This window comes from Protomyctophum bolini (genome assembly GCF_963924005.1).
Source record: "Protomyctophum bolini genome assembly, chromosome: 19".
In the NCBI taxonomy this organism is placed as follows: Eukaryota; Metazoa; Chordata; class Actinopteri; order Myctophiformes; family Myctophidae; genus Protomyctophum; species Protomyctophum bolini.
Genome location: NC_137880.1, coordinates 10,715,325 through 10,740,559, shown reverse-complemented (window position 1 = coordinate 10,740,559; position 25,235 = coordinate 10,715,325). Strand labels below are relative to the sequence as shown.

Below are 25,235 nucleotides of genomic sequence, written 5' to 3'. Positions count from 1 at the left end.
ACAGTAAAAAGTTACTTTCCACCAGTGCACAGAACACACAGGAGGGGAAGTCATTCTCAACGATAGAATGTTTGCGAGATTTGCATCTGGGCTTGAAAGCGTTCTTACTACATGTACAGGTAAGTAAGCAAGTGTCTAGCGCTGTCCTAAAACAGCAGCCACTGTATGCCTTTATCTGACTTTATGTGACTTCCGTGTGACATGCTTTAGGGAGGTACAGAATATAAGCTCTGAATCCTTGTTGTTCTTTGAGACAGACTGGGTTTCCGTTGACATGCAGGTGCAGTTGGCTCCTTACTCGAGTGAAATCTTTCATGCTTAGTAGATCAGTAGTTCAAACATTTTAACTTCAAGGATCCCCATCACTCTGAGTGTACGACGATATACACTCTCAGAGGTACAGCCCTGTATAAGAGGGGCCATTTGAAACCCCCTGAAGGAACCCAAAGGATCCCTGGCTGGACCTCACTTTGACAGGCACTGCAGTGGATGAGCGGACAGTATATCATCGTCGACCACATCATTTGACACACTTGGTTGCGCATCTTGCTGCACACCAGCGGCACGTTGCATGCAGATCGTCTATTGTCTGTGTTTAACATTGGCATGACTTGACTTTGACGCTATGCACGCAGCTACAGTAAGTTTATGTGTAAATCAGGCTAATACGCTAATTGAAACATCCATAGATTTCAAGCTGGCTGGAGAGACATGTTTCATATCTTCCTCAGTTTCTTGCTACTAGGCTATCAAAGCATAAACTAAAGCGAGACAGAAAAGACATAATCACTACGATTAACTGCTAATTACTGTACCAAGAATCAGATGCATTTATTTTGAAATGCCAGGTGGTTTGAGGATAGCAACTGGTAATAAGATTTGATGTCTGCTCCCTTTCATAAGCATGCATGCGTGTGTGTGTGTGTGTGTGTGTGTGTGTGTGTGTGTGTGTGTGTGTGTGTGTGTGTGTGTGTGTGTGTGTGCGTGCGTGCGTGCGTGCGTACGTGCGTGCGTGCGTGTGTGTGTGTGTGCGTGCGTGCGTGCATGTGTCTGCATGTGCATGTATGTGTGACATCGTCCTGTGATGCGGAAAGCCTCACAGCGGCCTCCGTCGGCAGAGCGTCACAGCTGGCCCGCTGATTACTGCTTATACCAACGGAACTCTGACAGGTGCCAGCCCACTGCTTACCAGTCAATGACACCAGATGCTGTGTGCGTGTGTGCGTCTGTGTGTGTGTGTGTGTGTGTGTGTGTGTGTGCCTGCCTGAGTGCCTTTTGCACACATGCATGACACATATCAACAAATAAATGCCTCTATCACAAACACACATCATCATCATCCATCAAGCCGCTGCTGAGGGACGAGAGTCACACATTCACGACGACGACACTGCGGCATCGTTGGAAAATTGTCGCCGGGCCCGCAGTGCCCAAATGAAACACAGGGTGGCAGTGTGTCCATACTAAGCACTGTAGCCTCGTGCCATCCGTCACTGTTACAGTGATGCTGCAGAGGCAGGGTGTGTAACAAAAGGGCTGGGTGTGTGTGTGTGTGTGTGTGTGTGTGTGTGTGTGTGTGTGTGTGTGTGTGTGTGTGTGTGTGTGTGTGTGTGTGTGTGTGTGTGTGTGTGTGTTCTGGCTATTCTCCACTACAATAACCACGTATTTCACACACACAGGGTTCTTCCGGTTTTGAAGGCTAATGGCTCGGTTTCAAAGAGTTTGGGGCCCCCTGCTCAGGAGGTGGTCCTAGCACTGTGCTCTCGGAAACCATGAGCTCCCAAATTGTACCTCATTTCAAACGTTAAATGGAGAGATGTAGAGAAAGACAGAGAGACAGAGAGAGAGAGAGAGAGAGAGAGAGAGAGAGAGAGAGAGAGAGAGAGAGAGAGAGAGAGAGACAGAGAGACAGAGAGACAGAGAGACAGAGAGAGAGAGAGAGAGAGACAGAGAGACAGAGAGACAGAGAGACAGAGAGACAGAGAGAGAGACAGACAGACAGACAGACAGACAGACAGACAGACAGACAGACAGACAGACAGACAGACAGACAGACAGACAGACAGACAGACAGACAGACAAATAGATGGAGATTGGGAGATAGAATGTGAGAGAGTAAGCGAGAAAGAGAATGACTAAATCCAGATCCCATGAAGAATTAGTGCGATTGGTGTTGTCAAATCTTCACTGGCAGTCAGGTGACCAACAGTATAAATACACAGCTGAGGCTATATGCAGAGCAATGCAGTTCCACTGTGGGCTGTTATTCTATGGACAAAATTCAAAGGTGGACTCAACACAATTAACCCCAACCATAACTTCACAGGAGACTTTTGGTCATTTCATCGTCTATATTCAGGCTTTTGTGCACCCCACCCAGACAGTTTTTTAAGTTGCTCAATTCAGGATTTAGATATTGAAAATAATAATAATAATAATAATTAATGATAAAAGTAATTAAAAAAACGCACACACGTATTAGTCACCAGACAATATCAGTCACCAGAAACAAGGACGGGTGTTTTCGATGAATGTAACATTGAGGTTGAAGTTACAATGGGTTTGTATAGGAAAGAGGCGGCGCGGCTACAATGAATATCAAAAATCTAATTAGTAGATGACAAAAATTACCAAAAGGTTTTTTGGAACATGAACTATATATCCCTCAAAATGGGCCACGGATTTGGAGTCATTTCTCTTTTGAAGACATAACATTTGGCTCAAAAGAGGTTTGCTAAACTGAGAACGTTCTACTGTGCCGTGTCCCTGCGAATGTGCAGGACAAGAAACGAACAATCCCAACTGTACAGCATACAGAGAAGCATATTATCCCAACATCTACCTCTTATCTGCTCTGCCTTGTTACCTCCAGAGGGCTGTCGTGTCTTGCGCGGCGACCGGGGCTGCCTCTGAAAGGGGTCACCGGAGCCGTACAGCTCCAGCACCCCCAGGTTCAACAGCACTGCCTTCTGGATGTAGTCCACCACCGCTAGGCCGCTGCTGTTGCCAAACACCATGCTGAGAAGACCAAGTAGCAAAGAGGGGTGGAGGTCGGCAACACAACACAAGGACCCCAAACAGAGAAAAGAAACAAGATCAGTTTACAGTTTACAATTTAGGCATTTAGCAGACGCTCTTAAAGGAGAATTCCATACTAGAAGGCTTTCTTACCTTTATTTGTAGTTGTTACGTCGCCACCAAAGAGGTCCAAAGGTGTTATTTTGTGCAAAAGTGCATTATTGGCTACTGTATTTCCCCTACCATGAGCCCTCAATGAATTGCATTGAATTGCATTGAATTGAATGGGGCTATGGGGTGTTGTGCTAATTCGCTTATTTCCATTGTATCCTCTCTTCATAATGTAAATAGTATCCCAAGCGGCACACTTTACTACTTAGTTTGATGGAAATAAGCGAATTAGCACAAAACCCCAACCAATGGTAGGGGAAATAGCCAATAATGCACTTTTGCACAAAATAACACCTGGACCTCCTTGGTGGGGACGTAACAACTACAAAGAAAGCCTTCTAGTATGGAATTCTCCTTTAATCCAGAGCGATTTACAGTAAGCAAGAACAAAAACATGATAATACATCAAAAATAGCCACCATGAATCATACGTAAGCTACTGTACGCCTGGGATACTTTCTGTGACCCAGCACGGTATATATATATATATATATATACTGTAGGAACCTAACAGTGGAATATCTATATAATTAAACTATTGAGTACACACTTGACTATAGAGTGCTATGTCTACATTAATGCTATCTAAGTTACAGGTTCTATGTCACAGTTGGAGCAGCAAGAAGCTAAAGGTTCCAGAGAGGCTGACGGTTCTCTCGGCAGACCGTTGTGTTGAAATGGCCACAGGTGTCGGTCTAGCATTGACCTGGCCTGGAAGAAGGGAATGTACTGTACTGTACTGTACTGTACTGTACATCAAGGCTAAATCCAACCCCTCTGGCTGCTTGAATAAGGAGGACCTTTTGCTGACCGAGCTCGGACTAAAACACTTTTATTATTATTATAATTATACATGCATGTGTCCGCACAGCCGTGAGGGTCCACTGGGGGTCACTATATTCCTTCGTCACCTTGTGTCTGCGCTGACATTATGTGCACCTCCAGGCTTGTGAATGTGTGTGTACTGTACTACTTAGATTATGCGCATACAAGTAAAGCTGTCCGCAAACGTGCTATTATAGACAAGTAAGACGCGTACACGCGGGAAGCGAACGAAGCTGTTGTGGCAGTCTGACACACACACACACACACACACACACACACACACACACACACACACACACAGAGACCTAAGCCTTCTGGTGGCGGGCGGGTGGTGTTAGCGTGACACACACAGAGACAGACAGACAGACAAGCTAGGCCGGCTTCTAGTAATTGCTCACTTCGTTCTCAAAAAGTGGATGCTCTGTTTGAGCAGTGATCTGTCGCTGCCCAGCACCCTGTATAACTATGGGAACATAAAGGACTTGAGCTTGAGGTGACGTTCATTGGCAGGTTTGTTAAATGAAAGCAGAATAGAATATAAACCTGGATAAAGACATTTCCACCACCACATTATGCAGTCTTCAGAGTATATGAGAAGAAGAAAATATAGATGAGCAATATTAAAAAGAACACATAGTGGTAATACACTGGAGCTACAAAAAACAAGTGCAGTCGCTATGTGTTGCATCCTCAAGTAGTGTCTTAAATTACTCTATTGAGACCAGCTTGTGTAGTTTCAGAGAGTCCTGGATTCTCCTAAATCCTAAGTCCTAAATCGCGTTGCTCTTGCTCTTTTGTGTCTGCAGACACAAAAGTAGTAGTAGTAGTAAAGGCTCAGAACCACGACGTCGCGGTATAATTTGGCCACGGTTCAACGCTGGGTTGCATGACGTTTCTTTCAGGTCAGTTGTTTTGTTGCCCAGCTCACTGAACACTGAGTTCACTACTAGGCACCATCACCACATTATTACCTGTTAAGCCAATTGACCAGAGAGTGGCCTTGTGGTTAGAGTGAAACTGGGAGGTCGGGGTTCGATCCCCGGCCGGGCCAGGTCATACCAAAGACTATAAAAATGGGACCCAATGCCTCCCTGCTTGGCACTCAGCATCAATGGGTTGGATCGGGGGGTCAAATCTACTAATCCAATGATTCCCGAGCGCGGCACAGCTGCAGCTCACCGCTCCAAGAGATGGGTCAAATGCGGAGAACTGCGGTAACGTGTGTGACAAATCATACGACTTTGAGCATTTTTGTGTGTTTGCACTCTTTTTAAAAGCTGCGACGCATAAACCTTTGATTGAATAAAGTCTTAATTCGACCAGTCTGTATGATAGATTATATAAATACAACAACTAACACAAATGTGGTGGCTGCCGCTGGTCTACCTGGCCTTCTATTGAGAACTGTATATCTTATACAGGTCAGGTAGGACCTCTATAGGAGGCTCAATAGTAGAAACTTTAGTGTTTGTGCGGTGGAACCGGGGCTCGAACCACGCATTGGAACATTAAAGTTACGGCTTGCAGGTATTTTTATCATTGCACTTTATTGCCATTTAATCTGTTGCACTACTGTTACTTGTTGTTATATTTGTCTTGTTTTTTTTATTGCACCATGGATGAGAGGGAAACACATTTTCATCCCTCTATGTGTCCGACATATATTGGTGTGACAAAAAAAGAAACCTTGAACCCAATGGAAACAGGCGGTACAACCGTTGAAAATGCGCCACTTGGTTACTAGTTCTCGCGTCATGATCATTACATCTCTGCCCACCGATACGTCTGGGGAAATCTGAATACACTGAATCAGAGCCATAGGGTATAGACAGAGTTGCGACATTGAGGGGGCAGAAAACACAAAACGTTCATGTCCATTCGCCAATAGAAGTCAATATAGAAGAGAAAAATTGGACTGGGCCCCATGACGTGAACGGAGTTGTCGTAACTCTGTCTTACTCTATATGGCCTCTGCACTGAATCGGCTTAGAAAGGCGGATGGAAAAACCAACGCTATAAGAATGGCGTCTGTACTCACAGGCCAAAAGAGGAGTTGAGGGCCAGACAGGTGATCTGCTGAGGAGGCTCTCCACTCACCCACACTAACTGGACCACTAGCTCTACCTGGTACCCTGGGGACTGCTTCAGAGGGGTGCTGCGCACTCTGCGGAGGACAGAGAGAGGGGAGGGGAGGAAAGACACCAAAAATAGACTCATCATTTCTGAAAGTGAATGAAAGCGGTACAGCTACACTCTCCAGACGTGTGTGTGTGTGTGTGTGTGCGTGCGTGCTTGCGTGCATGCGTGAGTTTGTTGGGTGACGAGACACTCCAGGCAGGCACTAAGACTGTGTGTGAGTGTGCTTGTGGCAAGACTCTTGACTTCTGGATACGAGTGTTGGGAGTGTACGCTCCCTTGGTGCTTCGCTAGAATGTGTGCGTGCGTGCGTGCGTGCGTGCGTGCGGCTGTGCAGGCATGTGCATATAATGTGCTGGTTCCTACTTGAGGCAGGGCATGTTGCCTCCGTCGGAGTTGTTGCTGCTGGTGGAAGGGTGCAGGGGGGGCACGCCCGTCAGAGGGGAGGCCCCCGGGGTGGCGTACACCGGCGTCTGCTCTCCGCCGCACTCCGGAGACTCCGAGTCGTTCGGGTCGTACTGCAGACGCACCTCCAACAGCTGCGGGGGGGGAGAGACAAGACGAGCACGCATGCATGCACTGATCACGCCAACGTTCAACAAAGGAGGAAGTGTGAGATCTGGCACTTTAACCATGATTTGAAACTTTAGCTGTTGAAAAATGGCAGATCTACAAGCTCATATAGCGAGCTTGGAGATCTGCAAAAATAAATTAACCGTGAAAACGTGTGCAAATATTTCAATATATATTCTTTCCCAGCGAACGTTTTGAACTCATATCATTGCTTCTGGGGGACCTTGGAACAACATATTGTCAGGAGGTTGGTCGGCGGCCAATTACATATTATTTTTGGAGTCCTTGACATGAAATAGTTTGAGAACCAGTAACCACTGATATGGCCGGTTTTACACAAAATTGTCATGATTTAGAGAAGACATTTGTAGAATCTGGTCTCAGGTCTTAATGGCTTAATAAGCAAGTGGGGAGATTATGAAATGGCAAGGATTATAAAGGGATATTTCCCAGGCCAAAACCATTATTTCTCAGAAATTCTACAAAGAATAGAACACTCATAATGAATGATACCCATGAATGTTCACATAATGTAATGTGGATGATGTGGATTGCTTGGACAAAATCTCCATTCTGTGTGTGTGCGTGCGTGCGTGCGTGCACACGTGTGCGTGCGTTGCTTCGACTGAGGGCAACCCAGGCTCTCCAATACAGAGATACTCTACTAACATAATACTGAGATATTCTACACCAGTAATTGCTTCCTCAAGGCTACTTACTGCTGCCCATGTTCACACTCACACACGCACACGCACACGCACACGCACACACGCACACACGCACACACACACACACACACACACACAATAGCCCAAAATATCTAAGTAAATTAGATCACTTGCTGTCCTTAAGTCTACATAACTTATAAGTAACACGTTCTCTCACTCGAGTCTTCCATGCCGTATAAGTTCTCCCAGGTTCTCATTAGGTGGAAACCATCTGCACTCGGCACTGCTGAACCAGAAGCCCGCCGTAGAGAGTTGCCTTTCAAACTTTGTGTTACAAGGCACAACATTGGGGGGGCAATCTGATTGGTTGAAACAGTCTTGTAGCCGTGCTTCAAACGAGCATGATGGAACACCTACTGTAATCAAAACAAAGAAATCAGATGCTCTGTTCTCCCAGAGCGCAGCAGACTGGGTGGCTGGGCCAGCACCCTGGGCAAGACCTAAGCTGAAAAGACTATCAGTGGAAGTTTTTTACTTATACTTTAAGTAAAAGAAAAATATATATATACCGGTATAGTACTTTTCCCACCACTGATGAATGCACGGACTCACTGGGGTGCAGTCTGGGACACAAAGCTCCTGGGGGTCCGGCCACAGAAACACTGTCAGTGCCAATCAACCATGCTTCTTTTCCTCCATCCCAGGCCTACCTCGTGCCTCCTCGGTACTTGACTCACCCGCCGGTCTGCTCTGAAGCTGAATGCGTTAACACAGTGACACTCCAAGTCCTCACCCCCCGGTCTGCTCTGAAGCTGAATGCGTTAACACAGTGACACTCCAAGTCCTCACCCCCCGGTCTGCTCTGAAGCTGAATGCGTTAACACAGTGACACTCCAAGTCCTCACCCCCCGGTCTGCTCTGAAGCTGAATGCGTTAACACAGTGACACTCCAAGTCCTCACCCCCCGGTCTGCTCTGAAGCTGAATGCGTTAACACAGTGACACTCCAAGTCCTCACCCCGCCGGTCTGCTCTGAAGCTGAATGCATTAACACAGTGACACTCCAAGTCCTCACCCCCCGGTCTGCTCTGAAGCTGAATGCGTTAACACAGTGACACTCCAAGTCCTCACCCCGCCGGTCTGCTCTGAAGCTGAATGCGTTAACACAGTGACACTCCAAGTCCTCACCCTCCGGTCTGCTCTGAAGCTGAATGCATTAACACAGTGACACTCCAAGTCCTCACCCCCCGGTCTGCTCTGAAGCTGAATGCGTTAACACAGTGACACTCCAAGTCCTCACCCCCCGGTCTGCTCTGAAGCTGAATGCATTAACACAGTGACACTCCAAGTCCTCACCCTCCGGTCTGCTCTGAAGCTGAATGCGTTAACACAGTGACACTCCAAGTCCTCACCCCCCGGTCTGCTCTGAAGCTGAATGCGTTAACACAGTGACACTCCAAGTCCTCACCCCCCGGTCTGCTCTGAAGCTGAATGCGTTAACACAGTGACACTCCAAGTCCTCACCCACCGGTCTGCTCTGAAGCTGAATGCGTTAACACAGTGACACTCCAAGTCCGGGGCCTAAACTCATTTTTCCGCCAACACCCCCATCTGGAAAAGGGTACTCCAGGACCGTAATACGGCGAAGACTCTTAGTCTGAAAGCCGTTTCACTCGGCAACCGAGACCCAGGAATTGAATTACTGCTATGTAACGGGTGCCGCGGTTGTTATTTAATTCACCCAAAAACATACATTTTGTAACTGGGGATTATATTGTTTAGAGAAATGAGGCGTAAAACAGGCTTGTTTTGAGCCAAAAAGAAGAATCAGAGATATTACGATTCTAAAAACGGCGTTCACATAGACAGCATAAACCAGTGTTATGAGCGCGTACAGAACAACCATAATCAATTGATATTAAAAAGGCTTCAAAAGGCGAACTCGGCGCAGAGTGAGCAGTGCCACCTGACGTCTTTGGACGCATTAATTCAATAAATGATAATTCAGAACTTTTCGTATAGTATACATGTACATGCGTATACAGGTATATTGAAATAATGACGTGAGCTGTCACAAAAGTCTCACCATCACACCAGTGTGTCAGTTTGGGAGCCACCTGAACAGAGCTACAGGGCATGGAAATGGACGGAACACGGACACGTGCACATGCACGTGACTGCATGTGCTTGTTGTGCGAGTTGCCTTGGTCTTGTCATTAAACACATTTCACAGGCTCCCGCCCCTCCCGCTGCGCGCCATCATTGACGAGGCACAAAAACAATGATAGCTTAGTGCGTTTACTGCTTCGTCTGTTGGCATGGCAACCGCACTGCCTTTGACTCGGCAGATTTATGTAACTCTGTGTGCGTGTGTGTGTGTGTGTGTGTGTGTGTGGGTGTGGGTGTGTGTGTGTGTGTGTTTGTGTGTGTGTGTGTGCGCGTGCGTGTGTGTGTGCACTTGCATATCGTCGCTGTCGGGTGGAGACCATGTGTACAATACCGTTACATGTCAGGAAACGGAAAAAGGAACCACATGTTCCAATGGATCCAATGTATGGATCCATTTAGTCACAAGGTCTTGTTCATAATAATTCTCATTGGTCAAATATGCTTATAAACCCCACTTTAGTTTCAACAGGGTGTCCCTAGTTTGGTCTTTTTTCGAATGTTTACGATTTAAAACAAAAAGTGACGCATCGTGAGTGTGTAGATTTTGTAGTATTTTTGCTACTCATGCCGTCGTGCAATGAATATGATATGACAGTTGGATGTTTAGGTCCCATTTCTGACCCTATAAGAAGAGCCATTCACACCAAGTAACTGCATAACTGCAATGAGAACTAACCAACTATATCGTTTAATAAGCAATGGCTTTTGCACTACCTCAAGGTCAAGGTAAACTTTATTGTCCACGAGGGAAATTTGCCTTGGGCTTTCACCCCTGCTGCAGCCACACATAAAACATCAGTGACAAGCAAAAATAGTAAATACATTTTGTACCTTCTCCCAGGGCAGGGCAGAAGTACAAACTCTCCATTTAAAACATGGGTAACATCACTGACATTTTTTTTTAGCCTGATTTAGTGTAGCCTGCTCATAAATAGCCTGCAGAGAGGGGAGTTGTCTTACCCCTATGATCTTCCCTGCAAGTCTGCACCAATCTGAACAATTTGGACCTCAGTTGAACTGAGAGATTACCGAACAAATCTGTAATGCCCAAACCTGACCAGGCTTTCCAAGACCGCTCAATATAACACTAACATAAATGTTTGGTCAACACCATGAACCCTTCGCTGTAGTTTACTACAGAGACTGTCCAACATGTGTATTCCAAGTCAGTGATTTGTCAGTAACTTACCTGCACCACCTCGGTGGTTATCTCCTGCTTGCTGAAGCGGTAGATGATGACGTTGCCAGAGACCCCGGCCACACACAGCATCCTGCTCTCGGGGCAGAAGGCCATGATCTGAATGGCAAACGGGTCCTCGTCCGACGCCTCCGTGCTGCCCCTCTCCTCCTTGGCCCGACTTCGCTCGAACACCTTGGCCGTCTTCAGCTTGTACAGCACCTGGAGCATTACTGGGAAAGAGGGGCCAGGTGGCGCACATTACCAACCCAGGGACACTAATTGTGCTAGCGGTTAGCCTAACTACAATGCACTGGCACACAGGCTAGCCTGTGTCAGCGTATTGCTAACCTGAAAGTGACGGTATTTCATGTTCTTTATGTATGTATGTATGGGGAAAATGATAAATAAAGTGATTCTGAGATGGCCAGAGATAGTCTGCTCCCACAAACACAATTTGTGCAATAATTATAGCATTATTAATACTTCTACAACACTTCCAGGACCCCTTTTGATGTTCTAACCCTTCTGGATGGGAACCCCTCTTGGGGTTAGTGTACAGTATTTACAGTATTCAAAAAAATTAAAACTTAGAATCGGCCTCAGTCCAAAATGGGTTAACTTAATTAATACAACATCCCTGTTTCATAAACTTACTTGCAGACGCATCCCAGAACTTCACAGTTCCATCAGCATGCCTGCATGTTTTGAGAGACATAAAAAGGACAATTAATAAGTGTGGGGAATGATGAAATAATTTAGTCTGTCAAATACCAAGTTGTGCCTAGTCTCTCGTTTCCACGTGAATGGAGATCTCCAACTATTGATGGGTGCGTTCGGAAATGCGCACCGGGAATGTGGTCAGTTTGTTGAGTGTGGTGGGCGGTGACGTCACAGAGTGTGTTCAGTGTGCCTTATTTACGAACGACCACAGCTGTGACACATTCACACGAATCACACCGGACAACCCCAGCTTCAGGGTAGGGTCGCTCAGTGCGGGCACTCGGCACACCCGGTGCGCAGCGCACTGGAAGTTTCGAAGGACAACGCACCGAGTGCACTGAATAAACGAACGACAAGAGAGCACACCAGTGCGTTCAGGGCGCATTTCTGAACGCACCCATAGTGTCTGGGGACTTCTTAAATGCTAAGTAGTTGCTATAACAGTGGAAAGAGCAGCCGCTAAGATGCTGCTTGGAAAAGCTCTCTGAAACCCATGTCACTGCCCACGCAGAACGACCCCAGTTTGGATTGGTTCGGCAATGCAATTCTTTTTAACTCTCTAATTGGTGTATCTCCACCCAGTTCTAATAAATGAAAGTGGGATCATTATCTGCAGTCTCTATTGAGTTGTGAGTCTACATTGTGACAACTGTAAGGGGCCTTGTTGTTTACCCCGAGTGTAGTTTTTAATTATTTACAGCGTTGCATATTTGGAAACTTCAGGAGCCTGACAAGATGCTGTTTGTCGCGAATGTCATTCTTGTGCTTTGAGCGGAACGTGTGGCGTTTATATCTGCTCGCAGAGCGCTGAAATATTTTCAACACACAGCCCAATACATAACCAGGTCCTAAAAGTTTTCTCATATTATATTGCAGACTCACTCCAAATCTTCTGCCGTAATCTGAAGACTCACCTCTTCAGGCACTTGCCCTATAGCCTTGACGACCTTGCAGGCTTATGCAAAGGCTAAAATGTAATTTAGATAACATGTTATGTCGACAGATGCCAGGCCATTTGCAGACCTGGCATGCTATAGTGTGTACAGTTTCAATGTACACGTACATATTTGTGATATTATACTGATTCTTGGTTTGCCTACTGTGTGATCCTATAGATGACTATTTCTATGCATTTGATGCATCTTTGCATGCTCGTGTTTTCCCTGCTTACTGTAGGTTGTTCTAGATCCAGAGCGTTTGTTAAATGCCTGAATTGCTTTCAATGCTCATGTCGAGAAAAAGAGAAAACACTATTTTCCATTGTCATTTATTTTCGCTCCCTCTCTCTTCCTCTGCACCTTCCTTTTTTTTGCCATTTCAGCTGAACAGTGAATCGGCAGACAGAGGGAGAATAACTGAGGTGCCCTCCTTGGAGAGAGAGAGAGAGAGAGAGAGAGAGAGAGAGAGAGAGAGAGAGAGAGAGAGAGAGACATGGACAGAATAGTAATTTGGCGGGGATAGAGGGATGAGTGCCGAGGGAGGAGAAAGAGAGGAAAAACCTAACCCTGCCCCGCCCACCAGTCACCCCCACAGGCAGGTCAGACCCCTCCCTACCTCAATGTCACTTTCTAAAGTGTATGTATACTCTTTAAAACAGTGGTTCTCAGGCTTTTTTACTTTCAAGGACCCCCGCAACTCTGAGAGTGTATGGAACCAAATAGACCCCACATTGAGAGAACCGCTGTTTTAAAAGCATTTCCCCGTGCTACTCTCTTCTCGTTTTCTCAGTGTTGACAGCTTTGTGCCGGCTAAGAGGCATCAAAATGGAGGAAATACGCAGAGGTCTGAAATAGTTTGGCAGTGTTCAGCGTTACGGAACTCGCTCGTTCCTGCAGCAATGCAGGCGTGCCGTTAATGACGGTAACGCACAACCTCGAGTGTAATATTGCGATTATAACAGTTACCCTTAAAAACAAACCCACATCAATTCAACTTAATTGTAAGTAAGATATTCGATAAAAATCTTAATTTTGTAGACAGATGTAGCCACTACGACGCCTAGCTTAGCTAGTAGCCATTCAACCAAATCTCCTGCAGGGACTGCCCAGCGCAGCTGATTTGTGCCATCATGCTCGTTTGAAGCACAAATAGAGAGCTATTTCGACCAATCCAATTGCCTCCTCTGAACTACCTGTTGTATAATTAACAATCAGGATTATGTGGTGCAGGTGTGATTGTTGCCTTACCCAGTGATGATGATCTCTGGGTAGCTTTGTGTGCCTTGACCCCAGTTTCCACCACTAATAGGCCACTCCTGGTTGAACACACACACACACACACACACACACACACACACACACACACACACACACACACACACACACACACACACACACACACACACACACACACACACACACACACACACACACACACACACACACACACACACAAGCAGGACACAGGATAAGACTGAGTGAGAACGAAAGCAAGGGGGAGAGAACAACAGATTCTTAGCAGTACAGCAGAGCATCATCAGGCAAAGTCAAGAGAAGATGACAGTATCCTACATACAGTACATCCTGTGTAGTAGCGTGTGTGTGTGTGTGTGTGTGTGTGTGTGTGTGTGTGTGTGTGCGTGTGCGTTGCGGCAGGGGGCTTTAAGTATGCTGACACATACAAAAGGTCACCGGCATGACTCAGCACAGTGAACTTTATGAGAGCGCGCTCTCCCGGCGGGTGGCTCAGCCAGGCCTTTGCTTCACAAAACAGCGGTCCGGGTCGCAACAAGCTGACATTTCCAACAGAATGGCAGAACAAGACGACAGGAAAAAAAGAACACCGGCATACATAAATGGCTGAGAGAATGGCTCTGGGGGGTGGGGCTGGTGGGGGGGCACCTGTCACAGATGAGACACGAGGTCGGACGGACAGAGGAGAGGGGTGACGATCATGGGATCATGCTGCAAGGTAAGTAGATAATCCGTTTGGCTTCGCGGGAGTGCAGGAATAATAGGTGGATGTGATAGGAGGAATAAGGCCACCCCGGACACCCCAGACAGCGTTTAAGCTGCTCGATTCAGTATTTAGATTATATTTTATATTCCTTCCTATACAAACCCATTGTAACTGCAAACTGCATTTTAACCGTGATAGATTCATCGAAAACACCTGTCTCATGGTTTGATTGACGGGTACAGTTCAAGAAAAGTACAGGTCATCTGCTCAGATGATTAAAAGTGAGGTTTTCCACAATATCTAAAGGCAGTGAAAGGACAAATAAATGTGTCACCTTTTTGCTGTAGCCCTGTCGTTTCTGCCGTGAGCCGACAGAGTAAAGTGCAGGTATGAGGTCCACAGGGCAGTCAGCAACGTACTCACAGCAGGTCACCGGAGACTCGTGAATTGTCAAAGGATAGGGGTTCTCGAATATGGGGTACCTGGGGAACAGGGGAGGACGGCAACATGCATTGGCTCAATCATCGGCACTTCCTTTGTCCCATCGTTAGTGAGTGACTCTGCAGCAGTTCAGGTGTTCTGTTATTTTTGCTAGGCAACCTGTTTGACATCCAAATAAGAAGTGATGGAGTGAGATTTAAGAATGAGCCAGTTATAATGCGAATAATCACGATGATTGGAAGTTAAGACGCAGACCTACAAGCTCATATAGCGTGGCACCGAGTGCCGCGCTATACGAGCATGTAGATCTTCTGTTTTTGAAAAATCGTGAAAATGTGTGCAAATCTTTGAATATATATATTCTTTCACAGTTTTTAACTCAAATCTTTGCTTCTGGGGGGGGGGGGGGGGGGGGTCCCTCGAACAACATTTTATATTCATATATACTCTAAGGTCTAAATGGGTTAACAGCAGAGTCAGACTTACCCATTTTGTGCAAGGTCGATCACCACTAAATCCTTTTCTAGAAGGACCACTACGGCATAAGGTTCCTGAAAATCTGCACACAAAAAAAAAGCAACTTAAGCTATTTATCACAAGAGTTTTGGGGCCCCAGAAAAACCCTGATTAGAAAGCAGACAAAGAACACACAATACCAAAATCTACAAACCCACAGGAGAGAGAGGGGAATTCCTTGTGATATATTATACATGCCATTATCATATCTATGCCCTGAAGATGTGAAGGCAAGAGAGAGCTTGATACTTAAGTCTTCTTAATCCCTGTGATTTGCAGCAATTCAGGATATAGCAGTAGTGAAATATTCATTGCCATGATTTTGGAAAAAAATTAAGATTTAGCATTTAACATTAGAATGAGGCTCAGTCACCACATAATTTAAATAGCCACTTTTTATATTTTATATTCTTGGATGAATGGCTGGATAGATAGATAGATAGATAGATAGATATCCACACACACACACACACACACACACACACACACACACACACACACACACACACACACACACACACACACACACACACACACACACACACACACACACACACACACACACACACACACACACGCACGCACACACACAGGTCGCCAGTGACTTGCTGCCCCTCCATCAGCGCTGTTACATAACTACTGTAGCCACTAATCCCTCTCCTGAAGCTGTGTGTGCACCAGATAACATACATGGCAACCACACTCGCTTCAAGGATTACATTCCATACCATTCAACACTGTGCCCATTCACATTCATAATGTACAGTATTCAAGCTGGCGAGTTAAAGCAACAATGCAACCACTCCGGTTGGATATATAGTGAAGGGAATAAAATGAAAATAAAAACAGACGGACCATTATTATACAACAGGTCGCTTTGATTGTTTGAGACGACATTCTATAGCCGTGCTTAAACGACAGTATAGGAACACCTAATCAAAACAAAGAAATCAGCTGCTCTGTTCTCCCAGAGCGCAGCATACTGGGAGTCTGCAAACCTTTTTTCATAACGAGGCCCATAATTAATTTGGCATTTGATTTTTGTTCCATGCTGTATTGATGTTGGTACCATAGGAGAGACAACAGGCAAGCGTTGGTCAAAATAACAATTCTTCTACATGCTCTACTTTTGTAGATGTTTAACAATAATATAACTCTGGAGAGTGTAAACCGAAACCAAATGGACCCGTTAGGGGGTCCATTTGGTTTCATCATCTCCATCGTTTAGCTGAACCCACTGAGCGAATAGTCTCGCGTCGCCAGACAACTATTCCATAATCTCTGAATGCTAGTATAGATGGAACTAATAAACCTCCCCAAATCCGAGCAAGGAAGCCGCGACTTCCGTTCATGAGAATATTATTTTAAAATATATTTGATTCCTTTATTTCCATTTCTGCTAAGCAACAACTATAATTTACTTTATATTTGTACTCAAGCAAGTACAATTTTGACGTACTTTTACTTTACTGGAGTACTTTTACTTCTACTTTTCAGAGGCAAATATTGTACTTTTACTCCCACTACATTTATGTGAAAACTTTGAGTTACTAGTCACTTTGTGCGACGCATTGTGAGCTTGAAGATTTCAAAACATTTCAAAATATTTGTATACATTTGAAAACTTGAAATGGGACCTTCTGCATAAAATTTGCACTTTTGTAGCCGCTGCTGTAGCCGAGGCGGACCGTATAGACTACTACACTTTTACTCAAGTACATTTTGAATTCTGGACTTTTACTTGTAATGGGAGTGTACTTCTATATCGCAAGTATTGGTACTTTTACTCAAGTAAAAAGTTTGAGTACTCTTTCCACCACTGTGAATGGCCGATGATCACAGACAGGGGGTGACATTACATACCATTAGAGTACAGTGTCTCACAGAGAGTGACATTACATACCATTAGAGTACGGTGTCTCACAAGGGGTGACATTACATACCATTAGAGTACGGTGTCTCACAGGGGGTGACATTACATACCATTAGAGTACGGTGTCTCACAGAGGGTGACATTACATACCATTAGAGTACGGTGTCTCACAAGGGGTGACATTACATACCATTAGAGTACGGTGTCTCACAGAGGGTGACATTACATACCATTAGAGTACGGTGTCTCACAGAGGGTGACATTACATACCATTAGAGTACGGTGTCTCACAGAGGGTGACATTACATACCATTAGAGTACGGGGTCTCACAGGGGGTGACATTACATACCATTAGAGTACGGTGTCTCACAGAGGGTGACATTACATACCATTAGAGTACGGTGTCTCACAGAGAGTGACATTACATACCATTAGAGTACGGTGTCTCACAGGGGGTGACATTACATACCATTAGAGTACGGTGTCTCACAGAGGGTGACATTACATACCATTAGAGTACGGTGTCTCACAGGGGGTGACATTACATACCATTAGAGTACGGTGTCTCACAGAGGGTGACATTACATACCATTAGAGTACGGGGTCTCACACAGACGGTGACATTACATACCATTAGAGTACGGTGTCTCACAGAGGGTGACATTACATACCATTAGAGTACGGTGTCTCACAGGGGGTGACATTACATACCATTAGAGTACGGTGTCTCACAGAGGGTGAGAAAGTCTACTATGGGGTAATCCATCTCCAGCACAGCGGTGCTCTTCCCATGCATCACAGTGAGACAAGGTCGTCTGCCCACTGTGTCGTATGACAGACCTCCAGACAGGATCATAAAGGGGTCCCTAAGGCACACGCACGCACACGCACACACACACACACACACACACACACACACACACACACACACACACACACAGTACACAGTACACACACAGACATGCGAATGCAGGTTTGTACAGTATACTGGGCTTAGGTAGATAATTTGAAAGAAAAGCACACTAAAAGATGGAGTGCCGTGAGTTTAACATTGCTCTAATAGACCCACAGGTGTGGTTGGAATATTCAAATATGCCTTCCCTGTGTATCTTCCCGAAAGCTGAAAGCCTTTGAGTCAAAAGGCCCAATCGAAATACACCACTTTAGTGACTGTGGGCGAGGCTTAAGTTCAGGTGGGTTATGCTAAGGTGAAAACCAGGTGTACTTAATGAACCGGTGGGTGTGGCCACATAAAAACAGCATTTTTACAGTTTCTGTCTGTGTGTGTGTGTGTGTGTGTGCGTGCGTGCGTGCGTGCGTGCGTGCGTGCGTGCAATCCTACCCAGCTCTAGTGGTCTTGTACTCCACTTTGAGAATGGGTTTGCAAGGCTCTGGCTTCTTCCCATCCTTGGGCTGTTTTCCTAAAAATGGAACACATAAACAAGACCCAGGAACGTTCACTTATTTATTTATTTACTTCTCATCATTCTCAGCTCCTTCCTTTCCCTCCAAATCTGCCTCCCTATAGCTTCCTCTCCAGGCGTCATCTTATTTTTATTTATTTGTGGCTCTGAGCGGGAGCAAGATGGAGACCATGATCCATCAGAAAGAGAGAGAGAGAGAGAGAGGGGGGGGGGGGGGGGGGGGAAAGGTATACTGCATGATAGACAGATGATGTATCCGTCTATGAAAAGCTTAACGGATTTAGACCTGACGTCGGAATTTAAGAAAAAGGTCTTCTGAAAGAATATATATTCAAAGATTTTTGCCGCATTTTCACGATTTTTCAAAAAAATAGCAGACCTACAAGCTCATAGCGCGCCACCAGATCTGCTATTTTTCAATAGCTATAAAGTATAACATAATGCTTAGTTAAAACACCAAAAAGGGGTTCCCGTTCAGAATGGGTTAACGGATGCATGGGTACCGCATGTGTGATCCATCAAATATATGCCTGCCGTTGCATATTGGGAAAGCATTATTATCACCTGACGTGAGCTTATCTAAACATTACAGACGAGCCAAATTACAAGTGAGCCTGCCCTAGATATAGCCATGCACTGCATACAGTGGGTACCAAGAGAACTAGTTTGAATAAGGGAATCTAAACAATGCAAGCTTCAAAGACAACAAAAGGAGGAACGCGTCGTGCATATACAACACAGTGAAAGCCACAGTGTTTATCTTATCTCAAAGAGTGTAAAAACTGACCCAAATGGACCCTTACTTAATTGGGAAAACAAGCTGGGTAATTGAAATACATACAATAACAACTCCTAAAGTATACCACCCAATTAAAATCCAACATAAAACCAGAAAATAATGGATGGATACGTTTTCTAAAACGTCTCCCTCTCATTCTGTTCCTTTCCTCTTCGTGTCTGTCTGTCTGTCTGTCTGTCTGTCTGTCTGTCTGTCTGTCTGTCTGTCTGTCTGTCTGTCTGTCTGTCTGTGTGCTTGCGTGCGTGCGTGTATGGGTGTAGAGAAGACAGAGTAACGTGTTTTATGAGCTATCTTCAAAAGGACAGACTCGCTTTTGTGTACGGAGTAAACACTGAAAATAAACACAATAAGAACAATGAACACAGCAACGTATGCACACTTTCGTGCACAATAAGCAAAGCATCAGACAATACAATTGAAGGTCGATAGACAATAATCCCCACCCTGAGTGAAAAGAGCAAACAATGAATGATGAAAGCCACTCCTAATACCGGCAGACAGGAGCAGAGGAGACAATATTAGGATGGTATTTCTTTCCCCCAAATGTGTCTCGAAGGTTTTAAGCACTTAAACCCTAATATACTGTACTTCACTAGCCTCGATACCCAGGCTTTCATTTCGTCTGCGCGCAAAATGAAAGCCTGGATTTACGCATGGGCTGCACTGGCCTAAAAGTGGGAGTCAACCCTTCCGCGTAGGCATCGCTCCAAATGATGTGACGTCAGGGCTCTGAGCGGTGTGCACGCCTCAAAATAACACCGTGAGGAAATCATTACCAGTGGAACTTCAAACAAGGCTATGCGAGGAAAATGAGGAGAATGTCTGAAGAACCCACCACACTGTCTAAGAAAAAAACCAACGTGTGCCGACTCTGTGGAAATAACTATAACAAGAATAGTTACTAGGTATACTCCAGCAACCAGTGGTTTCTGCTTCTGGTCGACACAATAACAGTGCTGCACTGGGGGGGGCACTGAAAGACTTCAGTGCACTGTGCTTACACACGTTGCGACCGAAGGTCGCAACATGTGCAAGCACAATGCAAGGAATGAATGCATTCGCCATGTATCCGAAGGAAGCCTGATCCAGTCACTCTTAGATTTTCTCCAGTTTAATCCTGAGTTTAAGTTTTGTTGTGTTCAAGATCTGATTTTAGGCATGTTTAAGCCTCCAGGAAAATCCGTGTTGAGGTTCTTAATCCACTGTTTTTCATTAAAACGTCTTTGTCCTACTGTCCAGTTGGGATTGTGTTGAAGTCCAGCGCCTTTTAGAGCTTCAATGCCGTGAGCCATGAAATGTTGAACAAACCTTTGCAGTTGCTGGTTCTGTTCTATTTTTGACTAAATGTTTGGGTTTGAAGTATTCTGGTCCCTGGCGTGCTGGTGTGTTGATTCCTTTTAGCTTGCTGTGTACTAGATAGTCTTTAAGTCTTTTTCCTGTAGGCCGATATCATTTTATAATCTTTTAGAAGATCATCTCAAAAGTAAATTTTATTTATATAGCACCTTTCACAGAGAGGACTTTACATGATGACAATAAAATACAAGAAAAGGAAAACAAGGCAGAAACAAATTGCTGTACAATTCAAATAAAATGACAATACAAGCGTAATGAATCGATATGAAACAAGACATTCAGGTTGAACCATCCACAAATGCTTGTGCAAAAAGGAACGTTTCAAGGCTGCTTTTAAAAATGTCCACAGAGGGTGCAAATCTCAGGGCTTATTGGAAGAGCATTCCAGAGTTTGGCTGCTACAGTACGGCCTGAAAAGCTTCGTCACCTTTTGTCTTCAGTTTGGTGGAGGGTGGCTCTAACTAACAGACCCTGTTTTGTCTTCAGTTTGATGGAGGGTGGCTCTAACTAACAGACCCTGTTTTGTCTTCAGTTTGGTGGAGGGTGGCTCTAACTAACAGACCCAATTCTGTCTTCAGTTTGGTGGAGGGTGGCTCTAACTAACAGACCCTATTCTGTCTTCAGTTTGGTGGAGGGTGGCTCTAACTAACAGACCCTGTTCTGCAGACCTATGAGGGCTCCACTGTAGGCCACATCCTGTGCGGGTGTGTGTGTGTGTGCGTGCGTGCGTTGCCACATCCTTACCATGCGGGGTGATTGTCTGAAAGGGCTTTCCCTGACCCCTGACGTTCCAAATGGTCAGGGTTCCGTCCGAGTGACTGCAGATGAACTGCTTGCCCTCGTGGTGCCAGGCTACCGAGTGGATGGCCTGAAGAGACGACAGGAAGGAAGAGGTGGGTTAGGCGTTATGGGACTATAGTCTCGCGTGGCCAGACTGTTTTTCAACCCATTCTGACCTGAGATCAGATTCTAAAAATGTCTTCTACATTCCTGACAGTTTTCTGAAAAAGCCTATGTTTTTATGTCAGTCGTTCTTCGATTTTTCAAAAATAGCAGACCTACAAGCTCGTAGCTCTATGAGCTTGTAGATCTGCTATTTTTCAATAGCTAAAGCATAACCGCCCCAAAATGGGTTAAATGCTTCCGTCATACAGTCTGGACTCTGAAGCAACCGGAAGCTCTGATCATGAGTCAAATATATGGCGCGAGTGAAGCCTCCTCCCAACTTCCGTTTCGTATTTACAGTGGCACAAATTTATCCCAATATAAATCAAAATCATCTAAGCATATATAGCTTGCTGCTTAGCAGAAATGGGAATTAAAAAAAATACGCTCTAAAGATATTTTACACAGCCAATCAAAAGCAAAATATTCATAATTTGCACCAATACCAAATTATTTTACCGGTGTGTACTCCTATACAGTAATCCTGCACCTGTGAATGTGTTATGGCACACACAGAGAATGGGAAAGAGACAAAAAAACTGAAAACACACACACACACACACACACACACACACACACACACACACACACACACACACACACACACACACACACACACACACACACACACACACACACACACACACACACACACACACACACACACACACACACACACACACACCGACACCTTCTTCACCCATTCAGAGTTGACAGTGACTGATTCGGGATATAGAAATCATTTGGTGCATTGTTCTGTGTGACGGTCCCAGCAGGGAACAATGTGGCGGGCTTAATTGGCAATTGAGCGGGGTAATTGAAACACACGGCACTTATCACATCAAACAATACCAATTAAAAATACTAATTTCATGATTTATTACATTAGCCTGCCATCACAGATTGGTCTATAAGACTACACAGTGAGTGAAGACACGTGCACGTGCGCGTGCGCACACACACACACACACACACACACACACACACACACACACACACACACACACACACACACACACACACAAACTTTCTCTCTCTCATGCCATCTCTTTGAGCTGGTTCTCACAATGGTTCAGCATTAGTACCAAAACTCTTCAAATTCAAAGTCACTAGGCTGACGTTAATTAACAGGGGATTTCCTTTATCTATTAGACCCCATTCAAGCTAAAGCAGTGTTTCCGTCACAGAGCCGAGGTTCTTACCGAAGTTATGGATGGAAACATAAAATATGTTAAAACCTGTTTATTCTGGGGTTTTCAAGGCAGGTAATAATTTAATCTCAATTGTAAGCGATATGCACGTGTGTGTGTACGTGTGTGTGTGTGTGTGTGTGTGTGTGTGTGTGTGTGTGTGTGTGTGTGTGTGTGTGTGTGTGTGTGTGTGTGTGTGTGTGTGTGTGTGTGTGTGTGTTAGGTCTGCACGATATGGACAAAGTGTCATATATCGGTATTTATGCCAAATATTGCAGCATTTATGCCATACTTAATACTTTTTTGGGGAGGGTGTTTTACTCATTGCTGGCTGTCTGAATACAGAGACAAAAAAAGGTCATTAAAACTTTGACATAATATTGCTTATAGCTACTTTGAAAACTAAACATTATTAAAAAAATCACACACGTGTGAACTGAGTGGTGCAATTACACCCCCCCCCCCCCCTCTCTCTCTCTCTCATTAGAGACACAGCACTACCCCTCTCTCTGTTTCTGGCGCCCCCTACTGGTATAAATAAGTCACATACTCGTGCTTATTTACACAGGTAGGTACACAGGTACACGGACATTGCTGGTTGTAGGAGTGGTTGCACCACTCAAAAAGTGTGTTAGCGAGTTTGCTAACACACTGGACCAGGGCTAGCAACAACACAATGTAGAACAGTCACCACAAAAATGCTGGGAAGGAGTCTAGTGCAGACACCATCAACCACATGATCTCCCAACACCTGTCGTGTGTGTGAGTGCGTGCGTGTGTGCGTGCATGCGTGTGTGTGTATAAGAGAGAGAGAGAGCATTCCTTAGAACTAAGACATTGTAAGTATTTGAGTATTACACTTGATTCCCTCTGACACACTGCACCTTTTAACCATTCCACTAACCATAACCAATGAAATTGCTCCGACACTAAGCTGTCCTTGAAAAGGAATGCCTGTCATTGGCAAAATGAAGCTTCTATTCACTGCGTGGTAAACAACTCTTTAGTCGTGCCCAGAAGAGACATTTCTCACTTTCCATCCAAGACAAACGCATGTTATTTGCAGCAGTGAATCACAATCAAATCTTTGGGGCCGATTGGATAACTATCATTGCCATGGTCTTTGAAAAAAGCATTGTTTGTCTGATGTACTGTAGAAGAAATGCAAAGTGATCCTGCAAGATGGAACTCTAGGAATCTAGAGTTCTATATGCTATAACAAATTGTTATAGCATCAAACCTGCAAAATGCAGTACAATAAAAAATAAACACGCTGTGCTGTCAACTGATGAAGGGGTAATTAAATGGCCTTACTAATTCAATAAAGCCCTTTTTGTGTTTTCCTCAGTGAAAAATGTGTTGTCGATGCCCTTTCAATCAATGGCTGTATGTGTTGGTGTGGACACAGGCTAGAAATACAACCAGTGTGATGAGGTGCAGATCTGTGTGCAAACAAACTTGTTTTCTTGTTCATTTACAGGTAAAGGGATTGCAGGTTAATCACAGCTGTGATATCTCCAGTCCCAGTTTTGTGTGTGCGTGGGTGTGCATGCGTGTGTGCAAAACAGAGTACGAAAGAAAGCGTGTCCCCCATCACACCTGGATCTGTTGATGCATAAACAGCCAATTAGTTAGGGCAATCTGCAAAAAAAACTGCTTACCACTAGCTTTCTTCAGTCTTCACCACTGTGTTTATAAAGGTGTCTACTACTGTTCCAAGCCAACTCCCTTGGGAAACTCTGTGACAGCTGCTGAAAGTTGGGGTACCATTAACAACCTACCGGTATGAGGGAACATTTTAAAAATGTCAATATACTTTAAGCATAGCATGTGACGTGTAAAACTAGGGGGTTTTCATGATTCTGAATCCACTGCAATAAGTTGTGTACGAAAAACACTCCTTCGGCTAAAAATGGCCATAGCCGTCATCACAAAATGTGATGAGGTCATCACATTCGGGCACATTGTCTGCACTTCCAGGGCTGAGAGGGAGCTGTCACTCGGCTGCTCGACCACCATTCCCGCGCCTCGCTTATCGTGCGAATGTGCATATATCTTTTTCTTATTATGCCACACCAGATCAAGTCATTTCCCCAAATTCAAGGTACCAAAAGTTAACTCTGAACTTGGTAGATCTTGCTTTTAGCTTCTGTACTTGAATGAATGAATTAATTCCTTGGACCCTCTTATCGCTGCTTGCAGCTATATATACATATATATATATATATATATATATATATATAAATATCTGTCACAAAGTGACAGATGTGTTCCGCATGAGTCAAGGTCACATGTGTAAATAAGTTCCACGGATTTTGGCCAAACGAGGCATG

The 25,235-nt window shown here is 44.8% G+C and overlaps 1 protein-coding gene across 4 annotated transcripts in view; it reads right to left on the bottom strand.

The window, feature by feature from the left end:
• Positions 1–25,235, bottom strand: part of stxbp5a (syntaxin binding protein 5a (tomosyn)) — a gene marked incomplete at both ends in the record, with an annotated part of 135,966 nt that overhangs the window by 12,645 nt on the left and 98,086 nt on the right. For 3 of the 4 annotated variants that reach the window (XM_080790843.1, XM_080790844.1, XM_080790845.1), the window contains 11 exons: positions 2,867–3,018; positions 6,053–6,178; positions 6,517–6,689; positions 10,749–10,969; positions 11,394–11,434; positions 13,646–13,713; positions 14,692–14,839; positions 15,285–15,357; positions 17,900–18,054; positions 18,531–18,601; positions 21,504–21,635. In XM_080790843.1, coding sequence (XP_080646969.1) covers positions 2,867–3,018; positions 6,053–6,178; positions 6,517–6,689; positions 10,749–10,969; positions 11,394–11,434; positions 13,646–13,713; positions 14,692–14,839; positions 15,285–15,357; positions 17,900–18,054; positions 18,531–18,601; positions 21,504–21,635 — 1,360 coding nt within the window. Of the gene's footprint in view, positions 1–2,842; positions 3,019–6,052; positions 6,179–6,516; positions 6,690–10,748; positions 10,970–11,393; positions 11,435–13,645; positions 13,714–14,691; positions 14,840–15,284; positions 15,358–17,899; positions 18,055–18,530; positions 18,602–21,503; positions 21,636–25,235 lie in introns of all 4 variants that reach the window. The other variant, XM_080790842.1, reaches the window with a different exon arrangement.